At 45.1% G+C, this 10,869-nt stretch overlaps 1 protein-coding gene across 1 annotated transcript in view; it reads left to right on the top strand.

Annotated features, from left to right (window-relative positions):
- The window catches only part of adgra2 (adhesion G protein-coupled receptor A2), a 61,686-nt gene extending 51,652 nt beyond the window's left edge, over window positions 1-10,034 (top strand). Inside the window, exons 9-19 of the mRNA XM_076269782.1 lie at window positions 1-128; window positions 491-640; window positions 990-1,151; window positions 1,644-1,841; window positions 2,273-2,465; window positions 2,794-2,993; window positions 3,259-3,386; window positions 4,494-4,617; window positions 4,756-4,904; window positions 6,290-6,379; window positions 6,590-10,034. The exon at window positions 1-128 is cut by the window's left edge and continues 62 nt beyond it. Coding sequence (XP_076125897.1) covers window positions 1-128; window positions 491-640; window positions 990-1,151; window positions 1,644-1,841; window positions 2,273-2,465; window positions 2,794-2,993; window positions 3,259-3,386; window positions 4,494-4,617; window positions 4,756-4,904; window positions 6,290-6,379; window positions 6,590-8,099 — 3,032 coding nt within the window. The 3' untranslated portion in view covers window positions 8,100-10,034. The remainder of the gene's footprint in view (window positions 129-490; window positions 641-989; window positions 1,152-1,643; window positions 1,842-2,272; window positions 2,466-2,793; window positions 2,994-3,258; window positions 3,387-4,493; window positions 4,618-4,755; window positions 4,905-6,289; window positions 6,380-6,589) is intronic.
- The last annotated feature ends 835 nt before the right edge of the window (window positions 10,035-10,869 follow it).

The following is a 10,869-nucleotide window of genomic DNA, read 5'->3' as shown; positions in this document are numbered from 1 at the left end:
CGCTGGGTATCGGGGAGGAGAAGCGGGCCTCGCGCAACTGTGACCGCTTAGGCCGCTGGGAGGACGGAGACTACACCCAGTGCCACTACACCAATGACATCACCAGAGTGCTTCACACCTTCATAATGGTCAGTAGCAACCCATACCCATAATGTTCCTCCAGAGTGACACATTACGTAAAGAGTGACGTACAGCCAGCCTAACTAACATGAGCACGGTGAACAGTGGTTATATAATGGTGGTTTAATAATAGCACACATCTGAACAACTTCATTGACCAATCAGAATGAAGAGAGAATGAAGTAAGTAAGTAAGTAATGGCAACAAAAAAAGACTTTCCTGTTACATTCTTTTCAACACCTAACGTAATGGTTTGATCACTCCATTTGAATGGAAAGTCCCTATGTTAGGGAAAAATATACTTCAGACCTAAGATATGATCACACTCTTGACTGTATTTGTTTTGTCTTGTCCTTGTATTGCCTCACAGATGCCCATTAACGCCTCCAACGCAGTGACGCTGGCTCAGCAGGTGTGCTCGTACACACTGGAGGCGGCTGGCTTCACGGACACGGTGGACGTGCGCTACATCGCTCAGATGATGCACAAGTTCATGAATTACATCCAGCATCAACGAGAGGTGTGTTTAGTGTCACTGAGACATGCTAATTCACAGTGGCAGGCTAATATGCCATCTGTGCACGTATGCATTGCTTTTGTGAGATTGCATGTGTTGAGGTAGAATATATGGGTCTGGGTAAACATTATAAACATAATGTTTGGTAAACATTATAAGCAAAATTACCTGTAAACATTAAAAACATAATAACATAATGTTTGGTAAACATTATAAACATTATGTGGTGATAAGTTTTTTACATGTATACAATGTTTGTGTTTGTGTTTTTATGTGTGTTCATACATTTGTGTGTGTGTGTGTGTGTGTGTGTGTGTGTGTGTGTGTGTGTGTGTGTGTGTGTGTGTGCCAGCTCTCCGAGGTGCTGGTGGAGATGGGCAGTAACTTGATGCAGGTGGATGATCAGATCCTGACGCGTGCCCAGCGTGAGGAGAGGGCCTGCAGCTCCATCGTCCACTCCCTGGAGACTCTGGCTTGGCCACAGCTCCACTCCGGCTCCAAGGACCTCTTGCTAGTACGCCTCACACAGACCCCGCACACATCTCCACACCCCACACGCCTCTGGGTTACCAAACATCAATACATTCATGTGGAATATCAGACATGGGAAACCCGGCTTCATAAAGTAAAAGTCCTACCGCATATTTCTTTCAACCATTAAGTCAAAAAACAGCTGATTCATATCAGCTCAACTCTTCAGGTTGGTAGATGAGCTAATTGGTGAAATGACTTGTTTTAGATGCACAGGTAGGACCAATGCATAGTGGAGCTTTTACTTTCTGAATCCAGGTTTCCTATCTCTGTGGAATATTATAATGCTAATGCTTTCAACCCCTACCTATCCCCATATGTTCCTCTTAGCTTGTCTTCTAATTGTCAATTGAGAGTCAATCTGTATTGCACTACACAAAAGTTACAAAGTATGTAATGTTTTGCATGTGTGGCGTCTATTTGTTGCCAAATAATGATGCCTGGTTATGCCTTATCTCTCTGCATTGCTTGTCAGGTCTCACGCAACATTGTGATGTTGGCTCACCTCATTCGTCCGGCGCAGTTCACGGGCATGAGCTGCACAGCCTATCAGAGGAGAGACGGTTTAGGGGTCCATAGTCCAGAGGGTCAGGAGTCTCCTCACGAGCAGCAGCTTCACTTCCGCTGCATGGCTGGAGCACATAACACATCCCTCAACAACTTCCCTCAGAAGGTAAGACTGATAACCAGTGGCACCACTTTGTCCATATTAGGTTATGTTGCACCTGGCTGCGTCTATTATGTGCTGCTACTTTAAGGTAACTATGGGAAATGTCATGAGAGCACTATTTATGAAACATGGAGCTTTCGCTGTGATGCTTCTCCTTGCATCTGGATTGTATCTCAATTTCCCCACAAGGCACACCATTAAATTCATTAGTAAGATCTAAAGGGCTTTGAAGTGGTAAGACAGTGCAGGTAAAGTTGTGACGTGAAGCAGCATCTGCTGTTGTGGAACTGTTCTCTGTTTTTTCATTCAAAATGGCTTGTGGTCAAGACTTCTATGAGGCTTTGGTGAATTGTAAATTTGATAATAGTTGTTTATTCATGTGTTGTTTTCGTTTTCTCTCTCTCTCTCTCTCTTCTCTTCTCTCTCTTTTATAGAATTCTTTGGCCTTGGCCTCCGTCTCGCTCCCTCCTTCTCTGTTTCCTCCGGATGCTCCTGCAGACTGTAAACTGCAGTTTGTGGCATTCCGTACCGGAAGGTTCTTTCCCTTTATGGGGAACTCCAGCGGTGGCCTAGTGGACATTTCCCGCCGTCGTAGCGTCAACACGCCAGTCATCTTTGTTGGACTCGGTAAGCAATCTGTGCTCTGGGTCAGTCTGCGACCGCAGAGGAAACGCCATTTAAATGTTGTGACCTCTTGACCCTTGGCTTGCTATCGCTAGAATGGAATGTCATTCATTAAGACAAAGAAAGTGTTTATGCTACACAAAAAACCTGGACATCTGCTCCTCCTTCATAAAATGCAGGTTGTGATCAATCATCTCCAAATTCTATTTACAAATCTAATAACTTGTATCTATGATCAGCTTCAGTTCTTCCTTCTACTTCTAATAGTTCCTGTGCCATGGTAGATAACCTGATTCCGTTAGTGCTGATTCTCTGTGCGATGCCTCCTCAGATGGCTGCAGCATGTGGAACCACTCAGAGCCCATCACCGTGTCCCTGCGCCATTTGTCCCTGGGCAGTGACCCCATAGCTGCCCAATGGAGCCTAGAGAAACAGGGAGGATGGAGCCAAGATGGCTGCCAGCTGGTCCACACAGATACCACCACCTCTACTCTGCACTGCTCACTGCTCAGTAACTACGCTGTGCTGCAGGTGGGACGCCGGTTAAAGACTAGAAATGGAATGCACATTGAATGTTATATTTAATACATTTGCACCCTGTATAGAATGCTTTATTCAGTATCTTTACTCTTGTTTTCAAAGATTTTTCGAATTTAGTGTATGTTGTCATCATTACTTCGTATCATCTGACATCTGATGCCTCAATCTTTGACATTTCCAGAATCTGTTTAGTGTGTACAATCATACATTTTCTCTTCGCTCATCCCTATGTAACACCCTTCTGTCCCTCTTTCAGGATGTCCCAGACTTCCCCGGCCCCTCCGCCCTGCCTGTAGACGTGCTTCACCCGGTGGTGTACACCTGCACTGCCCTCCTGTTGCTCTGCCTCTTCACCATCATCATCACATACATTCTCCACCACAGGTATGCGCTGCCTGTCGTCCATCTCACCATACACGCGCCTATGAGATTATTAGATTAGATTAGATTAGATTCAACTTTATTGTCATTGTGCAGAGTACAAAGTACAAAGACAACGAAATGCAGTTTTTGTCTAAAAGTGCAAAAAAGCAGTAAAGTGCAATGTGATTTACAAAGTAGACAGGTGGTGCATAGACTAGATTATGAGTTTCTGTCCCACTGTTGTAGAGGAGGGCACAGCTAGCACAGCTAATAGTACATCTGTAGGTAAAGCAACAGTATGTTTTTTTTGTCTAAAACTACCAAGCACCAACAACATAGTTGCCACTAATTAAAGCTAGTTAGATTACCAACTGATATATTGGGGATATGTGGCAATGACATAATGTTAAAGAGATTCTTGCATTTTTGTGAATCTGGATTACAAAACCCCTCAGTGAACAACCAACGGCAATGAGTCATAGGTCTAACCCATGTCCATATACTGTACCATCAAAATTAATTTGAGGAGGATACATAAGACAAATTAGGCAATAGAACACACTTCAAGAGCAATAAAACAACTGCAGAGGTACTTCAAACTGATAATAACTACTGTTGCTTTGCACAAAAGTGTTTTTAAATTATAATTGAACTTCATACAACTCTGATTGAAATCAAGTTGAACTCAAAGTGCTTTGTGTCAAAGTGAGATTCTAAATATCTCTTGAAGAAGCCACTGTACTTGTAATGTAGCTGATGTTGAGACAAACATACTCAAATGACTTTAAAAGTCAGAGGAATTTCTCTAAGTCCTGTAATTTTCTCTCTCTACGCACACATGAAGGCACAGTGTCTGTTCCATTGTACATTTAGTTTGTCCACTTGATTCTTCAAAGCGAACATTAGACTGCTCTCATGTCCTGTCTGGCCACAGAAAGACTTCAGTTGGTAACTACAATGACATATTTATAAATGATTACATATTTGTCCATGAACAAAAAAGTCATCCACCGTCTAGTGCAGTTTGTAATGCGTCCTGGGATTGGATATTCCTCAAGTTAGGATGTCAGTGTTGGAACGTCCAGTAAACTTCTAATAGGTCTGCTTATGTGCTCTCCCCTCTCTCAGCTCTGTTCGAGTCTCCAGGAAAAGTTGGCATACAATCCTTAATACCTGTTTCCATATCGCCATGACTACAGCAGTCTTTGCAGGAGGCATCACCCTCACAAGCTACCCCATAGTGTGCCAAGCGGTAAGCACTGTGTGGAGTGTAGAGTATCTCTCTCTCTGTCTCTCTCTCTCTCTCTGAGTGCCCCTCTCTCTCCCCCTCTCCCTGTCTCACGCTTTCTTCCTTTGTGTGTGTATGTCTGTGTGTGTCCCTACCTCTTAGGTGGGCATTGCTTTGCACTACTCCTCCTTGTCCACCCTGCTCTGGATCGGGGTCAATGCCAGGGTCATCTACAAAGAGGCTGTCCTGCGATTGCCACGGCAACCGGAGGGAGAGATGGCGGTAGCACCCACACAGAGGCCCATGCTCAGGTCAGTGATGTCATCAGGTTGAGACAGGAAGAGACTTTCAGAGTGCTCGAGAGGGCCTGTGAGAGGACGGGAAATGGCTCTGAAGGACCATCTCCAATGAGCGTGCCTGGACAAAATGGACCACCAGTGATATAGACCTCTCCGGTATCAAAGCTCCATTGTCCTGGAAAAACCAAAGCCCATTTGTTTTTCCATTTCTTTTTTTATTTAATGGAAAACTAGACAGAAAGACAACTTTCTGCAAGGACATTTCTAGAATAAAAAAAAAACAAAACTTCAGAGACATAGCTGAGAAGCCAGGACCAGATGCAGAGAGGAATCATGCCAGGAATCATGCCACACCACACAAAGGTGCACCTCCATAAAGCTAAACAGCAGTGAGTGTTTGAGTGGAGGCAGTAGTGTGTTTGAGTGGAGGCCGGCTATGCCCCGCCCACTTCAGTCCTCCACCAGACCCCCCTGAATGCCTTAGCTGTCCCATGGAGCCTGTGATCTCACACTGTACTGCTGACCTCTCGGCCTCCCCCCGGTGTCACCCACTCAGCCTGCCGGGGTCAACTCCTGAATGGGGCTTGTCTGGACTGGGGAATAAATCATGCAGAGGCCCCTGCCCTGCCCTACTGCCTGGAGAACAAACCTCAGGCAGTGGTGATAAGCGAGAAGCAACAGGGTGCATGCAGTGTAGTGTAGATTGCTGAAGCCCAGGGGATCAACATAACCAAGAAGAGAAGAACAAAGAATAACATGCAGAACACTACTATATACCCAAATTTCCTTTATGTATGTATGTATGTATGTATGTATGTATGTATGTACAGTATGTATGCAAAAGAAATCTATTTGGGTATATAGTAGTGTTATATATACATGAAGAGTTTTGTTTCAAAACGCTATATCCTCCATTTTAATGAATTTTCATAAATCATTTTTTTTACATTTTACTCAATTAAAACAACACAACTGCAATTACCTGAAATACACAATTAAATAACATGACTTATTAATGTTTTAAAAAATGGAGATATAGCATTTTGGAACCAATATATATATATATATATATATACGTATATACAGTGTAAATAAATATATATATATAATATCTTTATATACTGTATGTATGTATGTATGTATGTATGTATGTATGTATGTATGTATATATGTGTATTAATTGAATCTAATATATATCTGACAAATCATGATGTATGTTTTTGGCTAATTGTACCCATGCACATAGAGAGACACAATTTTGTTCAAACGTACAGTAGTACAGCATAGTGAAAGTGTTTGGTGTCTCACAGGATGTGAGTCCATTTCCCAGTTTCTATTTTGCACTTCATTGTCACTTTGTCCCAGCATGTCTTTTTTTCTCATCTTCCTGTTTTCAGGTTCTATTTGATAGCTGGTGGAGTTCCTCTCATCATTTGTGGCATAACGGCAGCGGTCAACATGAACAACTATGGGGAAAACAGCCCTTAGTAAGTGCCTGAACTTTCTGCCCACGGGCAATGTGACCCAGGTCATTGCATTCTCATGTTTACTGCTGATATAAGCAGGGCTCTTCCTGTGAGACCCATTTGAGTGAGCGGGTTGAGCGTACAGAGGTGTCCTTGTGTTCCTGACATGGGCTTTGTCAGACAGCATGTGACCCCAACTAACCTTTGCATTGCCTCTGACCCCTTGTGCAGCTGCTGGTTGGTATGGCGGCCAAGTTTGGGGGCGTTCTTTGTCCCTGCCGGCCTGGTGGTACTGGTGACCTGGATCTACTTCCTGTGCACCATCTTCCGCCTGCGGCGCCGAGGCTCGGAGAGCACCAAGGAGCTGGCGGCATCGTCCATCTCCTCCCCACTCCCCGAGAGCCAGCCGGCGCTCAGCGGCAGCAACAGCCTGCTCTCCACGGACTCGGCCACGGGAGCCGGACACGCTGTTCCGCCGGTGGAGGACCAGTACTCACTGAAGGTGCAGTTCCTGGCGCTGGTGACCACTCACTTCCTGTTCCTGGTGCTGTGGTGTTGCGGGGCCATGGCCGTGTGGCAGACGGGCCGGGAGAGCCTGCTCTTCAGCTGCCTGTACGGCGTGGCCGCGGTCGGTCTGGGCGTCTTCCTGGTGGTCCACCACTGCCTGAGGCGGCTGGACGTGCAGGCCGCCTGGCTCGGCTGCTGCCCAGCCTACCGGCGCTCGCAGCCCATGCAGGCTTACGGGCACCCATGCGCGGCCGGCCCGGGGAACACAAGCGCCTCAGAGCGCGGCTCGCAGCTCTACGTGAGCTGCGCGCCGCCCAGCGAGGCGAACAACTGCTCCTCGGCCCGGTCCTCGTCCACTCCGAGCGGCACGAGTAGCGTCGGCCCCGGGCCCTGCAAGCTCACCAACCTGCTCCAGGTGGCCCAGGAGAACGGCAACAGCACCGCCCGGACGGCCGCCGTCGTCGCCGTCGCCAACAACCACACCAACACCAACACGAGCACCAGCACGGAGAACAACGGCAAGCCCAAAAACAATGCGCTGCCCAGCCTCAGCTTGGCGGCCCCGGTGCAGCCTCAGAGGAGGAAGACCAGCAGCAGGACTAAAACAGGCGGTGCTCAGTACCACCACCGTGGAGAGGGCCGTGGCCACTACCGCCTCAAGGCCCTGAGAGGGGCCGGTGGCGGGGGGAGTGTGGGCGCCCTGGGGCCCCCGGGGCTGGAGCAGCTCGGCCTCTCCCAGGTGGGCCATCACAAGCACGCCTCCAGCGAGAACGGCAGCCTGCGCAACCACAGCCACTCCGAGAGCCAGACAGGCCCGCTTACCAACGGCCGGCACGGCGGCGGTGGCGATCCGCTGGCCACCAGCCCCTCGGAGGGCAGCGACGGGGGCAGCAGCGGCTGCCGGAAGCCCTTCCCCCTGCTGCCGTCGGTGGCCAGCCGGGTGGCCATGCAGCACGGCGGCGCCCAGAGGCGCTGTGCCAGCCGGGACAACCTCAAACTGGCCGCGGCCGCCGAGAGGGAGGCCAAGCGCAGCTCCTTCCCGCTCAACGCGGCCATGGGAACAGTCACGGGGTCGGCCACAACCAACGCCACGTCAGCGGCTAACGCAAACACTAACGCGCCCAACGGGACTCTGAAAAACTCTGTACTGGAGCTGGACACGAGTGGCACTGACCACTCCCAGAGCTCTGTGGGCATGAGGAGCGGCGTGTGGAAAAGCGAGACCACAGTGTGACCAATCAGACACTCATCCCTATTCAAAATGTAAAAAAACGCACCTTTTGTCAATGTCAGCTGACCTTAGAAAAAAAGTAAACAACCGAGGAACTGAACTGAAGGTTGCAAACAAACATGGGGAAGGATATATAGTTTATGTCAACACAGTCTTTGCATCCCTGTCATTTAGCTGGGGATAACACAATGGAGCATGGAACTGTAGGTTGGAGTTCGAGGTTTGATGTTGCTATGAAATATGCAAAAATGTATGTTTGTATGTTTTAATATCAAGGTATTTCACCATAGATAACTAAGGAATTTGTTGAAAAGAACATTTTTACCCTTTTGGAGTTTATCTGTTTTGTCTGAATGCTTCACCCTATGCATCAGAAAGAGAGCATGGAAATGGAATCAAAGATAGCCCATTTTGCTATGAACATCTCCTCTGTGAAGGACATTTTCTCTTGTATTTGTGCGTGCAAGCATGCCAATGTGTTTATAAAAAGTGTGTGTGTGTGTGCGTGTGCGCATGTGTGTGTGTCTGTGTGTCTGTGTGCGCATGAGAGAGAGAGCAAGAACTCCAAGTGTATATATTCTTCTTAACCATTTTAAGTATTAAGATGGAGTCAATCCTTCCCCAGCACTGAATAGAGCTTTTTTGCCTCTTGCAAGCAGACCAAGCTATAAGCATATGGATCTTTGTATTTAGAGTGAATGGGCCTCCACCCTCAACTACTCTGTTGAATGAATTTGTGGCATTGTGAACTTTGTGAAGCAGGAAGTGGCTGTCTGTGTTCCTGGACGGTTCCATTTTGCTGGGAATGTCCGGTTTGCTTCTCGTCAGCATTCATGGCTCACCACTGCCATCTACAGGACATAAGGCATCACTGATCATGCACTGATACATAAGGAAATTAGAGTTTCAAACTCTGGCTTTTGATGATCTTTGTGGCTCTTATTTTCTTTATACATCATGGCAGACATAGTAGCCTGCCTGAGACGTCAGTCTCTTTTACCCACAAATCCATATATTTGACAGAGGGCGTAATTATGTTTGCACTGCTGTCAACAGAATACCTGATTTCATGTTAAAATGTTCATGTTAAAATGTCTCTCTGGATGAGGCATTTATCTAATCAGTATTGTTTTGATTGGTCCACGGAGGTAATTATTGTGTGTTCATTCACTGAATCCTCGAGTGCCATTGTGATTCATGTGCAAAGCAGCCATTTCCCCACAGCCTAATTATCTATTTCCCCACTTTGTTTACATGTTAATATGCAAATTGATTTTCCAGTCATGGCCTGCCGTAGTAGATATGAGCCTGAGAGGACATTCTGATCAGTTCACAACTGCACACCATCCATGTTACAGTATTACCAGAACAGTGTATTAGTGTGTTCAGGGACAATATCGTGCCAAAGAAAGGTTCACTGTTCACAAACAACCTCAATGCCACAGTATTTTACTAGTTTCTGTGCCATATTATGTGTCATCCCCTGAGTGTTTTAGTTTAGCGTTTACATCTCCCTTGAAGTCTATGTTATGTGGTGGCATGTATCATGGTTTTTGAGTGTGGTATGACAGTCAATATTCAAAAGTCATGGTTAGACAAGCTTTGTTAAACATATGGATTTAGCTGCATACATTGTTAGGTGGTTGTTTGTGTTTCGTGGAATTCAAAGTGGGTAGCTTTGGAACTTCTGTTATCAGACAAGTAATATACCTGCCAGTGTTTGTGCACTGAAAACTGCATTTCAATGTTGGTTGTTACATGTGAGGTTTTCACAAACATATGTCCAAATTCATCTCAGAGTGTAAAGGGAGAAATCAAATTGTTACCTGTATTTATATTTGTATCTGTCATGGCATCAGTTTTAAATAATAGTAAAATAATAATTGTTTATTATTCAATAATATATTTGTTCTAGAAACTCAAACCGTGCCTTATCAAACTCTGATGCAAAATAAAGACTTTTGAAAAACCTCTGTTATTTTATTGTTGAGCTATGTATAAAGAACACACAGTTTGTGCTAGTTAGCAGTATCATAGCAGCAAGACTAAGAGCCATAACGCTGATATTTCATAACATTAAATAAAAAATGCAGGAAAGATATGTGTGACCAGTTGGAATATAGCCGTGATAATCTTTTATAATCAATAGTCATACTTTTAGTGCCCATCATTCTGATTCCTTCTTTTGACTAGACTGAACTAGAACTAGAACAAGTACACCCATTATATGCACGTCTAAAGCATTTGATGTTCTATCAGCAGAACATTATGAAGGCCAATGTACCCTTACAAAGGAATGTCCTGATTTCCCTTCTGTTTTATGTCATTATTTCAATGGTAACTGCTCTTAAATAGCATATTATATACAGTAGCCTCTAGAATTATTAGCACCTCTGCTAAAGTTGGCTAAAAATAGGTATAAAATATAATCTGTTGGAGATGTATTGTAAATGAAAACAATGAGGAAAATCCAACCTTGAAGGGAAGCAAATGTATTCTGAGAAAAACTAAACAAAATCCCATTAAGAAATAAATATTTTTTTTAACAAAAACAGGTCGCCCACAATTATTGACGCCCCTAGAAAATCTTGTATACAAAATGTAACAGAAGCATTTTCCTGTTTATATTCAACTTTTAAGTTATTTAAGTTATTTAAGTTAATTAGAGTGTCTGTGAACTTTCAGAAGTAGTTAATGACTTTCTTTTTTACCAAGTAATGAAAATAAAGTGATACAGAGGCTAAATCCCTTAGTCATTTTTCAACACGGGAAA

The sequence above is a fragment of the Alosa pseudoharengus genome, unplaced genomic scaffold (assembly GCF_046254945.1).
Source record: "Alosa pseudoharengus isolate Yale_2024_CS ecotype anadromous, Long Island Sound unplaced genomic scaffold, YU_APseudo_1.1 YU_APseudo_1.1_scf_6, whole genome shotgun sequence".
Taxonomy (NCBI): Eukaryota; Metazoa; Chordata; class Actinopteri; order Clupeiformes; family Clupeidae; genus Alosa; species Alosa pseudoharengus.
This window is presented reverse-complemented; position numbering and strand designations above follow the sequence as displayed.